General features: G+C 44.3%; 1 protein-coding gene across 2 annotated transcripts; it reads right to left on the bottom strand.

Annotated features, from left to right (window-relative positions):
• Positions 1-1,532: 1,532 nt before the first annotated feature.
• On the bottom strand, positions 1,533-11,243 carry LOC123119425 (serine/threonine-protein kinase tricornered). 2 transcript variants are annotated; one of them, XM_044539230.1, is made up of 15 exons: positions 10,590-11,243; positions 7,529-7,703; positions 7,354-7,437; positions 7,029-7,270; positions 6,717-6,954; positions 5,985-6,064; positions 5,823-5,907; positions 5,583-5,714; positions 5,397-5,510; positions 4,102-4,149; positions 3,814-3,898; positions 3,610-3,697; positions 3,122-3,185; positions 3,024-3,080; positions 1,533-2,467 (listed from the first exon to the last, which is right to left on the bottom strand). In XM_044539230.1, exons 1-15 carry the CDS (start codon positions 10,793-10,795, stop codon positions 1,991-1,993), a joined length of 2,175 nt encoding a protein of 724 aa, XP_044395165.1. In that variant the 5' UTR covers positions 10,796-11,243; the 3' UTR covers positions 1,533-1,990. The 2 variants fall into 2 exon arrangements, with proteins under 2 accessions (XP_044395165.1, XP_044395164.1); XM_044539229.1 differs by lacking the exon at positions 1,533-2,467 and having other exon boundaries at positions 2,898-3,544; positions 3,641-3,697; positions 10,590-11,238.
• Between the last annotated feature and the right edge of the window lie 3,440 nt (positions 11,244-14,683).

Raw genomic sequence — 14,683 nt, 5'->3', positions numbered from 1 at the left:
TTACCATACCATGGAATCACTTGGTCCCACTTGGTACATCTTATACGCTTTGTGTGTTGATCGACTTGAATCACTCTTTGTATTTGGTCTTGATCAACCTTTGTATCATATCTTCTCTCTTCATAAAGATGCTGTCTTGAAGGTAAACATGAATGTTCACACAATCTTCTTGAAGACATGCTTGCAATAGGCTCAACTCTCACATGACCAATTTTTGGATAACTCCTTGAATAGCACCTTGGTCAACACATAATATTCTTCTAAAAACCTTGAAACCAACAAATGGTCTTCAAGCAATGCCTACGGACAAACACTACAAATATAACTCAAGGCAACCATTACATAGGGATTGTCATCGATTACCAAAACCAAACGTGGGGGCACCATGCTCTTTCAGTATCTTTCACTGATAGTAAGGAGAGAGTACAAGAACTCTAGCGCTAGCTCCGGACAAGGGGTAAGGGCATCTCCAACATGGACCCTCAAACTGCCTACATCCATACGGGCCGTGCAGCCCAGACATGTTTTGCCATCCAGCAGTCATGTATCCGTCAGCTAGCTACTCCAGACGTCTTTTTCCTGCAAACTGGTAGCAAGCTAGGGGGCTTTGCGGGAATCCGGACACCAACCACGTAGGACTACGACACCCTCGGCCCACTCAAATCTCCCTCCCGGTCCCCTTTTCTTCCACTCTGCCCCTACTCCCCCTTCCCTTCGTCCGCCAACTCCTTACCTGACGTCGTCAATGTACCTCTTCGCTCGCCGCCCAGCCATCCTCCGACGTCCGCAGACCCCACCCACACGCCTGCCCGCCTTGGACTATTTCGTTGTCCACCTAGGACTCCCTCTGCAGCCAGGTACTCTCTGCACCACTGATGATGCCATTCATGGCGGACACCACGCCCAGCAGGTGTTCGGTCAAATGCCATTGATCTTTTTTTTAAACTTCTTGTTATTTGCTAGATTAACATGATGACAGGGTACTCAGTGATCGAGGGTGAGTTGTTTGTGATGCGTGGTTGGCCGTATCTGCAGACTTTGTAGGCATGAACAAGGGCCCGACTTTTTTGGCAAAGCTTGCATGCTTCATTTCATGGGAGAAAGTACTTCGCACCTTATGATATGCACATCATCCATGAACGCCATGTGAAGTCGCTAACGCATCGGTGGTACACCATCTGCAACTTTGTCATGAAGTTTTGCTGCGCGGTTGGATGAGTGGAGGCAATGTGGCCATTGCGCGCATCAACAGGGGCGGACCTACATTGAGGTGAGTGGGGGCCTGAGCCCCCACTCAAAATTTGAAATTCTACTAAGATTTGCTTGTATTTTCTGAAAAATATGCTTAAATTTTTTGAACTTTTATAGAATATGCCCCCACTCAAGTAGTTTGCCCCCAGTCAAAATACGTTCTAGGTCCGCCACTGCGCATCAACCATGGAGATCGTAGGCTTTGCTTCTTGTTGCTATACATATTGGTGAATTCATTTAGTCTTTACTGAAATTAACCTAAGAGACCACATATTGTTACATATATAAACTGATCAAGGGTCATAAGAGAAGAAATGGAATGGAAGTATACATAATTTACTTTAGACAGCACGACCTCTTTACATACGCTTTAGATCGCCACGACACAAAATTAAATGCAAAAAATACGCATCTCAACAATACAAGTTGTACGGTGATTGGCTAGAAGTAGTTCTAGTCTTTTTTGATTACTCCTTCCTTTTTCCCATCATTTGACAAAATACAAAACCATTAGCTAGAACAAATACAAAACCATTATTAGCTATCAAGCTGCTCTGCCTACACGAACGAACCCAAAGTATATATCTTCCCATTGGCGCCCGAGAATCTTAGATCTCGCGCAAGAACACACAAAAAGAATCAATCAAATCCGGAGAGGACTATTACCAGCACGCATGGTTCATGCAGCATCGTTGATCGTACTATATATCAACCGACGAGTCGATCACCTGCAACTGGGTTAGCACGTGGCGTAGAGCTGGGCCAGCTCCCTGACGGCGTCTTCCTCGCCGCCGGCGCCGGCGCGCAGGTCGACGGCGTTGTCGAGCATCCACAGCAGGTGGTCGAACAGCACGACCTCGCACCTCACGGCCACCGGCTCCTTGCTATTCCTCACGTCGCCATCGCCGGCGTCGCCGTCGATGAGCGCGGCGATCAGCGGGTGGCGGAGGTGCCTGGCGCTGATGACGTACCGCCGCCGCGAGCTGCCCACGAACACCACCGCCGACGGCCCCTCGGCCGCGGCCTGGCTATCTTCTCCGGCGACGTCGTCCCTAGCCGACATGGAGCGGAGGTTGCTGTAGGAGCTGGGCGACGACCGCCTGCTCCTCGCCCGCGACAGGCTCTTGCACCTGCGCAGCACCACGCTCCTCAGCCTGTCCATGCACGCACGCACGCGCGCGGAAACCAGACCAAAGCAGACTGGGAGGTGGAGGATCTGCAGGCCGAGAGAGCGAGGTTAATTAGGTGCAGGTGTAGTACAGTACTACGTACGTGTGGGTCGTGTTGGTGGAGAGGGGTTAGAGGGGGAGGGTGGCACGTCGCGGGAGGCAAGTGAGGTAGCCCATCAGTGCTCTCACCGCACTTGCATGGGGGTTGGCCTAGTTATTAATGGGAGTGCAGATATAGGTAGGGCTTGACCTGAATGGGACCGTCATCCATTGATGCGCTGCTGAGTGGACTAAGTTGTTGGCTAATTACATGTTAGTGGTGATTAATTAAGGCTAAGCTTGGTTGCTAAGATAACCAAAGATAGCGCAACAAAACGATGATCATGTAAAAGCAGTCCTCTCTGCTGAAGCAACCGGTTTCAGGTACACAAGCCACTTGCTACTCAAGGACATAACCATGCATGCGTTAACAGTGCATTGACATGAAAATGTTACTGCAGATATAGACTGAAGAACAGTTTAGCTATATAGGTGGCAAAGTGAGCATCCTTTTACAGAGTATCCTTGATGGTACAAGTTGCTCGTTCCTCAGAACTTCCTTACGTTGTCGCAAATCTCACGACGCGAATGCGGAAATGCAGATTTCTGCGCCAAAAAAACCTGGCAGCATACCATGACATGTTCCAGCGAAAGAAACGAACCTCATCCCCTGCACAGGATCCGTCCATGAATTTACAGCAGATAGCCTGGCTCTCTGTATGAGGACTATGGATTCGTCAGGAAACAAATGAGGTAACAATGTACAGGATGACCTGGAGCTCCAACATACACAATGGCTTGGAGCACCTCAAACGGCTGCTCGAGAGCAAATTCCACAGACTTATAGATACTCTTAAGATTTGCCCTTTAAAATAGCCACTTGAGCAGACTGACATCCACCTATGCTTTTCTGCTTCCGTTTACAGGAGACGGGTACCAGAAAACACACACCTGTTATCTGTGTTGTGCTTGGGAATCTTCGGAGGAGATACTGGAGTGAGGTGAGGGGCTCTCAGGCAACTCTAACTGAGGCGGCAATGGACCCAAAAAACTGCCTTCAGGCTGATCGTCACTTTCAGCACACTCTGTACAGATGTCAGTGCATGAATCATTAATATTATGAGTTTATGACAATGTTTGAACCCAATACCTTAAGAGAGAAAGGACTCTGAAAATTTTACCAAATAATGATTTGATGGTTGGTCGTTTTGGTTTGTTGTTCTTCTTCTTTAATTCAGCTGCAAAGCCAAAAAGAAAAATCACAAATAATGAATTGTACAAAAAATATGTCCAAGCCACTTTTTGCGAAGAACACGAAGAGAAACAAGTGAGCAGGAAAGGAAATATATCCAACCTATTCCTGGAAGTTCAGGATCGTTAACTATTTCGAAGTTCTTGTAAGTATAACCCACAAAATTCATGTCCTTGGAGGAAAGCATCTGCACAAACGAACATTGGCTCAGGACCTAGATCAGGTAGTGAAAGGAAAGGAATGCTAGAGAACAAAATAGCAGGGATCAAAATTCAATTCTAAGTGCAGTAACATTTCGCTGAAAACATGCACTAAAAATGCTCTGGAGGTCTTTTGACAACGCAGAACACCAAAAGGAAATTGTATTCAATTGATCTTTGTAATAAGTACCTTTCTCCAAGGACCTGCCTTTGATGAAGTTTGCATTGTAGGCGCAGCCTGGAAGAATACCAGATGCAAAACCGTCAGTACACATTGAATAGAACAGACTACAAGAACCAATATAATATACTATTGCACCAGCCAATGTACCATTTCCGGCCATCTCACAGTATATTTTCTTCATAATATAAGCTAAACAGGAAGCATAGCATGTTTCACTGCAAATACATAGAACTGATTCTTTTGACCTATTCCTGAAAAGACCCCAGTATGATTAACACCTACAGGTTCAGTCAGATGCCACAAGCTCAGTTCCCTTATATCAAATAATGCAGTAATACAGGCCCATCAGCTAAATGAGGTGGCCCATGTGTTCATGAAAACGGGTTGTAATTACTATAGTTCTGTTGTTTGTTGGAGTGATGTTGATCCATAGGGCCAGAAGTTCACTCCAGAAAAAATGAATTAAAAAATGATATAGAAGAATATTCATGCATCTACACCATTAAAAGCTTTCGTGTAAAAAACAATCTTTTTGCATTGTGAGATCATGCACTAGTCTGCATACCGTATACTCCCTCCGTTCCTAAATATAAGTCTTTGGAGGGATTTCACTATGAACCACATACGGAGCAAAATGAGTGAATCTATACTCTAAAATGCATCTAGATACATCCATATGTGGTCCATAGTGAAATCTCTACAAAGACATATACTCCCTCCGTTCGGAATTACTTGTCTCGGAAATGGATGTATCTAGAACTAAAATACGTCTAGATACATCCACTTCTATGACAAGTAATTCCGAACGGAGGGAGTATTTAGGAACGGAGGGAGTAGTTTCCAACCCAAATTGAAGTCAACCACCAAGTCGACCCAAATCCACACCATAAATCCTAAAGTAAATCCTCTCTATCTGCCCTGCTCTATGCTGCCCCCACCGGATGGCACATCCTACTTCGGGCTAAAACCAGACAGCGTCGGCTCTCTTCCACCATTGTCGCCTCCTCCCTTCCTCCCAACATTCAGCTCTTGTTCAGCCCAACACATCCTTGATCAAGCCCAGCTAATGGCGACTCTCACCTACTATCACATCTTCCCTCCTGACTGCCACCACTCTGTACAAGCCTCCTTCGCAACCAAGAGCAGGCCAGCATCAGCATAAGTAGATCTCAGTTTCCCATGCTAATAGCCTTTTCTTTATTATGTTCTTACTTATGGGAAACATGGTTTATAGGCATCTCGGTACCTTATCGTATATCGGGTTAAGAACTAGAGACTAGCCTAAGTAGCTTGAAACTCACCTCCTCAAAATTCTCGAAGTTTTGTGTGTCCAACTCATCAATAACTTCAGGTATGAAAGCTGCTTCCATCTGATATAGCTTTTCCCATTCAACGCTTCTAAACCATGGATGAGCCTGTAGGAAGGATCATGAATGACTATAAATTCAAAACTCAAGTGAAAACAATTAATCTGAACATTTTTTTACCTTTATCTCATGTGCTCCTTTCATCCCAAGTCTCTGATCCACATTACATAATAGCTTATTAATTAGATCTTTAGCTTCTGGCGAAAGTCTGGCCTCTTCAGGAAATTTAAGATGGCTTCTCCAATTTACTATCTGCATGATTGGCCCCACTCAGTGGTAACAAGGATTCACATACAAAAGCACAGTTCTTATGAAAGCGCATGGCACCATAATTGATGTAAAAACACCATTCACATTTACCTTCCTACATGTTGACATTGGGTCTTCAGAATAAAATGGTGGGTAACCCACAAGCATCTCATACATAATGGCCCCAAGTGACCACCTATAAAATGTAAATATGAGGAAAAAAACATCATAATTTAGTCACGCGTTGCATAAGTTAAGAAGGACAAAACTAACCAGTCACATTCCATTCCATATCCTTTCTTCAATAGGACTTCCGGGGCAATGTAATCAGGTGTACCAACAGTTGAATAAGCCTGAAATTCCAGTAAACAACATATATAAATGAATGCAGAGCCAAGGCAGTGATATCATGTAAAATATCACAGAACCAGAGCAATGATAGTGCACAGAGCTAAGACAGCTGCTATTGGATGTCAAACAAATGGCGGCTGTGTTATCTGCTTAGAAACTTTATTTGAACATCCTATCATTTAAATAGATTTCATACGCTAATACAACACATTGGAGAAATTCATTTCCATGTTAGGCTGTATAAAATTTTCGCCATGTAATGACGCAAGTTCAAATGACAAATGCATTAAAATCTTAGAATGGTTTTTCATCACTCATGCAGTATGTTTCACGCTGAGAACACCTGGGTGTTCTTGACTTCTTATAGCCACATTGAATGGGATGCTTTTGTCCATGCTTGCCTCTTTATGAGTAACAACTATTCTGCAAGAATTTCCAAAAAAAAAACTAATCTGCAAGAAATGATCGTGGGCAAATTGTTGGACCTAGAACTCCCTACTAGGGACTGAATAAGAATTAAGCAGCACATCACTAGATGGCAGGAACCAATATATTAGTCTACTAGACAGTAGTCTTGGTCAATGTTTGAGTTACAGTAACCACCACAATGTTATAAGTGGAATGTTTCTCCTTTTAAGCAAGTATATAACTTACCAACATCCGGCGATTCTTCTGCCAATGCAATAGTTGTTCCTGCTGTGTTCGCCTGGGAACAGCAGTGCTACTTAATGGCTTATCACCATCTGCTGATGTATTGGTGATATTTCCCGCTGCGTTGTCAAGTTCAGTGAGATTTGGAAAGCTGCTACTATCTAGAGGCTTGCATAGGCCGAAATCTGAAAGCTTCAGATGGCCAGTTCGATCTAACAATAAATTGTCAGGCTTAATATCCCTGAAAGATGTAACGAGGAGTTAGCTGCAAGTTGCAGTTACTACACAGTTTATGGTGTTAATCTATTACAGTACCTATGAATATAGTTATGCTTGTGAATGGATTCAATTGCCAGTATTGTCTCTGCAACATAAAACGAAGACTCGTCCTCTGTAAGTGTATCCTTGCGCATGAGCAGAGTCATCATGTCACCACCAGGAAGGTACTCCATAACGAGGTACAGAAACTCATCATCTTGGAATGAGCAGTAGAGCTTAACTATATAAGCACTATCAACTTCTGCAAGGAGGTTCCTTTCAGCTCTCACATGCTCAACCTAGAAAGAACATATATTAGAAAATAGAACATTTTGCTACACAACCTGATTTAATAATACTCAAGTAAGCAAACATGAAGTACCTGGCCTCTTCGTAACATTTCAGACTTCTTGAGCTTTTTCATTGCATACACATTGGACGTAGCTTTTTCTCTACAAAGTCTCACCTGCAGAATATCAGTATAAAGCAGAGGTAAAGCAGTAGCAAAATACGGTGAATAAAAATTTCCTCGAGAAACAGAAAAGAGCCTTTATCACCTCCCCAAAAGCACCTCTCCCAATAATGGTCAGCAATTCAAAATCATCAACACCCATTTTGTGCCTCCTTAGGCGCATGTATTCTGTCTCCTTTTTTTCTAAATCCTTCAGGATATTGTTTTGCTCCTCTTCAGATACATCAGCATCAGCAAGCTTCTTCTCCAGCATCCAACGTCTACAACATAACTATATATTAAGATGCAGTGATGGATGGCACCAAACAAGAAATCAAGACCAAACACTCAATGACATGCGAACCAAGCTTAGACACAAAACCGACATAAAGTGGTTTCGCCAGCACGTCACAAGAGAATAAATGCATCCAAGCACAAACTATGACAATAAGGCCTCTGTGAACAGCCGCTGTACTCTTTACGCTAGAGATTTTTTCTCGCATGCCATTCCTTTTTTTTTCGGGCCACAGGCCATCTTCCTTTACCAACTTCGAGCCTAGTTCCCAAAATTGACAGCATCATAACGCATTGCTTTCATCAAGTACAATAGCTTGTATAGGCATTGTGTGAAAGAACAATTAAGGCATGTATACAGCAACATTTATATTGAATGCTTCATGGTTCAACTAATACATGCAATTATTATAGAACACATATGTAAACTTTGTTGTAGAACACACCAACAACAATTAGGTCAATCAGCGTATTAGATTTTGGTCCAAAACAGGAGGTGATAAACTATTTACCAGCTTCCACCCTATTTTGGTCTAAGTGGCACACCTACCTTACCTACTTCAACCCTATTTTTACTCCAGCAGTACAGCTATGCACACCAACTTCTGCGCTGCTATGCAGTGCAGCTTTATCTTGGCTTATCCCAAAATTATAATCATTTTCCCTCCAAAATCCTAGCAATATTATGCTGACATAAAAAAACTCACATATATCAAGTTTGGTGAAACTAAGGGCCTCTTTGATTCAAAGGATTTGCGTAGGATTTTTAAAGGATTAGAATCCTTAGGAATTTTTTCTGCGTTGGTCGTTTGATTCGCAGGATTGAATCCCATAGGATTTTTTCCTATGGATTCAATTGTACTACATTTCATAGGAATTCTAGCATCCACTCCAACCTCTTGGAAGAAATCCTTTGTTTTTCATGTGATACAATCAAACAAACTCAAATCCTATAGGAACCCAATGGACATGTCATTTCAATCCTACGGTTTTCCTATTCCTGTGTTTTTGCAATCCTATGAATCAAAGAGGCCCTAAAACTAACTAAATGCAGGAAATCACTTCCCCGTCTAAAATTAGGCGGCGGCTGTCACATGCCATTCAACACATCCAAAATTAGACATCTGCATCCTAAAGCACCAGGCACATGCTAGTACAGCAATGGCAGGACCACACACAATAGTCAACAGTAGCTACTACTCTGCGAGTTGTAAGGTCGGCATGTCATGCCCAGTTGTGAATCAGAGGGGTTGAACTAGGAATTAGGGTTCTAAGATGGATAGCAGGAGGAAAACAGTAAACACGGAGGAATATCCATCTCTATATGATATATATGTTGTACGTGTTTGTTGAGAGAGATCTCACATCCAGTAATGATTCATTACAGCCCCGTGCTTGGCATCTTATAGCCAGCTATGAAAACAGAATAAAGTACAGCGCGACAATAGGGAAGTACACAGAGCGAGCCGTTGGATCCTTCTTGTCATCATCCATCATAGCCGTCCATTGGCCGAACTTCATCTTGTTAACTGAAAAGACAGAGACTACAGGTGCTGTAGACCTGACACGGCAGCACAATTCCACCATGCCGCAGCCAGCTTGGAAGAGACTAGGGCACAGATCACGACAAACAAATCGAGGGCACAGATCATGACAAACAAATCGAGGTCGCAACTACTCAACCAAACAGGGTGTCAATTCACGGCTAAGAATTAATACATCCGCACCAGAACACCCACAGTTCAAGCCCAACTCACACAAACTGCCAATTCAACACCAGAATCCTGGCCCTCTTCAGCAGGCGATCCACCAGACCACGTGATCCGTGGGCACAGGTATATATACAGCAATATTTATTCTGAATGTTTCCTGGTCCAATTAAGTCTAGTAAATGGACATCGATTTACAGCGCTTATCACTTATGGTAACCTCATTATTATAGAGCACTTATGTAAACTCTGTTGTAGAGCACACAAGCAACAATTAGGTCAATCGGCACATTAAAGTTTGGTCCAAAAAAGGAAGTGCCTCACCATTACCGCTTCCACCCTATTTTACTCCAAGTGACGCGCCAATTTACTCCATAGAACTACAGCCATGCATATCAACTTTTGCAATGCCATGCAGTGCGGCTTTATCTTTAGTTATCCCAAATTTTCAATCATTTTCCCACCAGAATCCTAGCAAAGTTATGCTACCATCAAAGGCAGCACATAAACTAAGTGCACAGCCACAGAATTGCAAGAGCACACCTATCGTCCAAAATTAGGCGGCGGCGGTGACATGCCATGCAGCACATCCAAAATTAGACACCTGCATCATAAGCACCAGGCGAATACACTAGCGCGGTAACACCAGCACGGCATTCAATAGTCAACAGCAACGGCTAGTCTGCGAGTTGCAAAGTCGGTAGCACAATGTCACCATGACGCAGACAGCTTAGAAGAGCCTTGGACACAGATCACGACAAACAAATGGAGCGCGCAATGAATCGACTAAACAGGGTGCCATTCGTGGCTCCTGATCTGATACCTCTGCACCAGGACACCCACGGGATCCCAACCCAACTCACACACACCCGCCATTGTGAAGTCAGCATTATTCCACCATGATGCGGCCAGCTTAGAAGAGACCAGGACAGTGATCATCAGTTCACCACCAACAAAGGGAGGGCGCCAATTGGCCGCTACTGATCTGATCCCTCCTCACCGGGACACCGAGGGATCAAGCCCAACTCACACACATTGGCAATTCAACGCCAGAATCCTAGCCCGCTTGAGCAGGCGATCCACCCACCAGACCAGACCACGTGATCCGCGGGCACAGGGGGAGCACCGAGCGAGGCAGCGAGCGAGCGGGCGAGCTTGACTGACCTCTCCTTGCGCTCCTGGAGCGACCTCATCTGCGCCTTGTAGTGGTTCTCGATGCACTGCTTGGCGGCCTCCACCTTCTGCTTGGTGGCGCTGGAGAGCACCGGCTCGTCCTCGTCGTCCCCTGCCATCCCGGCGCCGAGGGGCGACGCGCCCGGCCTGGCCTTGTCCTTCTGCAGCTTCTGCAGCCAGCTCCGGGCGGAGTCCATCGGCGGCGCGGGGGGGGAGCAAGCGGCGAGCCGGATCGGGGGATCAGGGCGGCGCGACTAGGCCCGCCATTGTGGGCGCCGATTCGCCTCCGGGTCCGCGCGGGATCTCCGGATCTGGTGGTGGGGATGGTGGGGGGCTAGGGTTGGGTTTGGACCAGTGCGCGCGCGCGGCGCGGGGGCGAGCACGAGCTCCGCGCCGATTCGAATCGGATAGGAAATTTGTCAAGTGGGCGCGCGGTGGCAGTGGTGGAGTTGTTCTATTCCGCTTCGAATCGGTGGGGCGCGGCGGGGAGAGGGGAGAGGCGGCGCGGGCACCACCGGCATTCGGCGCACCCCCGCCGCCGATTCGTTGCGGTTTGTTTTACTGTTTTGTTTGTTGTCGGAACAGGGCCTGGAGAAGGAGGGTGGAGGAGGTGGAGTTGAAGTGGGAGGGCGCGCGTTTGTTTGCTTTTCCTACCAAGACCCTGGCATATCGGGGTTATTTTAAGAAGTGCAATAGTACGTGGGTTAAGCGTCTCTTCTAAATAGGCACCGGTGCTTTAGAAAATCTCGATTTATTTTTCTAAGCACCCCTCTAAGCATCTCCCATTGTACAAGGCCTAGCACCGGTGCCTATTTCTACAGGAGAGACGCTTAGTTAAGCGTCTACCCTATACAAATAAGCACCGGTGCTTAAGAAAAGTCTGATTTATTTTTCTAAGCACCTCTCCTAAGCATCTTCCATTGTACAAGGCCTTAGGCGCCTACCATTGAAGATGGGACGGAAACTTGGTGCTCTCGGGTTCCGGCGCACTCTATATGCGTCAAAAAAATTTATATTTAAAAAAAGTTCAAAAAATTCCAAATCCTTTTTGAAATCAAACATGATGATTAGGTATTGTACTCGTAGAAAAAGTTTGGACAATAAATGATCTCTATTGACTTCAGGGAAAAAAGACAAGTTTATGACGACAACGCATGTATAGTGCTTGTATATAGCGTTTGTTGCCGAATCATCGACCCGGGATACAACGAAAGCCTTTCTCTCACGAATCTTTTTATACGACTACAATATTTGATCATGTTTGATACCAAAAAAGTTTCAGAATTTTTTGAACCTTTTTGAATTACTATTTTTTTTTTGCATGTAGGGTGGGCTGGTACCCAGGTTCTCCTTTGTATTTTCTATTGGAGATGCCCTTACTTTAACAAGTGCAATAATATGTGAGATTTGCTCGTTCGGGCGTGCAACTGCAGTTTTTCCATGTTTTCTACTTCCTATTGAATGTATATAGACACATTTTAATTGATGTTCCGTATGTAATATCCAGCTCATGTTTGTGAATGGAGGGTATTTGTCGTAGTCCCTCTGATCCATATTAGCCTTCGCTCAAACGAATGTATCTAGACGTATTTTGGTGCTAGATACATCCGTTTGAGCGATAACTAATATGGATCAGAGAGAGTACCATCTTTTTGCTTATCGCTCCCTCTCTCCGGTGATTGTGACCAACAACGAGAGTTTTGCATTACACTTATAGCATAGGAGGTAAACACATAAATTGCAAAATTATGTAGATTTTGAATTGGTGTAATGTTTTTTTTTCATATTGGACACTGTAGTACATGAGTCCATCGGATCGTTGTCCTGCAAATGATGTAAGAATATGCACTTTCTTGTCCTTTAATGTAGTTGCTTAGGTTTAGACGTTTAGTGTATCTCATGTCTAGCTGGTTATTACCCTTTTTATGTCCAATGTGAGAATTTCTTGATTTATATTACTTGGAGTGGTGCAGTTATTAAAAATGACCCAATAACACTTGTGTTCTCTTTTTCCCGTTGCAACTATGCGTCGATGTTATGTAGAAACCTATATTCACGCCTCGCCCTCCATGGGCTTTCCTCATTTATTTTATAAGAGATATGGGAACAATTACACCATATATACTTGACTAAAACAATTTTCATGTATTTACTCTAGTGACGCTTCATGTTGGTGTGGTGTTCATATTTGGCGATGTCCATGAATGTCACCCTAAAAGCACCCTAAGAGAAAGTATGATAAGAGAAGTATACCCGGTTACGTGGCATTGTTGCCTATGTGGACTAGTATGCCACATTTGCTTTCTTCCCCAATAAACCCGACGTTGACTTTTATTTTAAAGGTGCAGTAGTAGTATGTGATCTCTGCATATTCGCTCCCTAAAACTGTAATCAACATGTTTATAATTTCTCAAAAAAACATTGTGTCTTAGAAAACAAGAACCCACACCTATTAATTCGCTTTAACCATTTAAAAAAGATCATAGCTGTTCTACACCAAGCGTATCATCATGTAGTAGGGTTTTCGGTGTTTTCTACTTCACACATTATACTATCAATTTTGTGTGCTATCCTTCTGCTCTTCGAGCCTTCTTTTTGGTGATAGTGACCAACAATGAGAGTTGACATTATAGTTAGAGCAAAGGAGGTAGACATACAATTTGTGAAATCATGTAGATTTTGAACTGGCGTCATGTTTTTCTAAAATGGGCAATTTACCTGGAGCCCTTGACATGCATTGCTCGGGTCATTGTCCCACATAACATGTAAGAACATTCATGATTTCTTCTCCTTTAATGTAGTTGCTTACATTCACTGGATCACATGTTTAGTTTATTATTACCCTTTTAGTCTGACGTGAATGTCTTGTTTATATCATTTCAATAGCCAAGTCTTTTAGAAATGGCCCAATGAAGCTTATGGCCACCTTTTATCGTTGCAACTATGTGTTGGTCTTATGTAGGAATGTCATATTCACACCTCACCCTCCATATGGTCTCACTGTAACTATGCACTCATGTTATGTGGAAATCTAATATTAACTCAAGCCTCGCCCTTCATAGGTTCTTCACATTCTTTTCATAAAAAGCTACGGGAATAATTCCACCTTATATACTTTACTATAACAACCTTGGTGTATTTACATCTACTGCCACGATTCTTATGTACTCCCTCCGTCCGAAAAACGTGTTCCAAGGTGTCCCTCAAAGGGACGATGTATCTAGCACTAACTTGGTGCTAGATACATCCATTTGAGGGACGAACATTTTCGGACGAAGGAAGTATAAACTCTTCCAAAAAAACTTTTGTATAATAGCCCCAGTGTCATTATTTTCAGCTCTTGCAGGTACCTTTTCACATGTACTGATATTTTGGAAGCTAGGTTATTAGCTATCTCTGAAGGTGTTATGTCGGCATTACGATGGAGTAGTCTACATGTTGATATCAAATCAGATTGTTCGGAAACGGTTATAATGATCAAAGTGTTGGGTAACGCAGTAATTTCAAAAAAATTCCTACGCACACGCAAGATCTATCATGGTGATGCATAGCAACGAGAGGGGAGAGCGTAGACCACGTACCCTCGTAGACCGTAAGCGGAAGCATTATAACAACGCGGTTGATGTAGTCGTACGTCTTCACGATCCGACCGATCCTAGTACCGAAAGTACGGCACCTCCGCGATCTGCACACGTTCAGCTCGGTGACGTCCCATGAACTCTCGATCCAGCTGAGTGTCGAGGGAGAGCTTCGTCAGCATGACGGCGTGATGACGGTGATGATGAAGCTACCGGCGCAGGGCTTCGCCTAAGCACTACGACGATATGACCGAGGTGGATTATGGTGGAGGGGGCACCGCACACGGCTAAGACAATGATCAACTTGTGTGTCTATTGGGTGCCCCCCTCCCCCGTATATAAAGGAGTGGAGAAGGGGGAGGGCCGGCCCTCTACTATGGCGCTCCCTGGGGAGTCCTACTCCCATCGGGAGTAGGATTCCCCCCTTCCAAGTAGTAGGAGTAGGACAGAAGGAAGGGGAGGAGAGAGGGAAGGAAGGGGGCACCCAATTCGGATTGGGCTAGGGGG

The sequence above is a fragment of the Triticum aestivum genome, chromosome 5D (assembly GCF_018294505.1).
Source record: "Triticum aestivum cultivar Chinese Spring chromosome 5D, IWGSC CS RefSeq v2.1, whole genome shotgun sequence".
NCBI classification, from domain to species: domain Eukaryota; kingdom Viridiplantae; phylum Streptophyta; class Magnoliopsida; order Poales; family Poaceae; genus Triticum; species Triticum aestivum.
The sequence above is the reverse complement of the archived record's forward strand: the minus strand, read 5'-3'. Positions and strand labels throughout refer to the sequence as shown.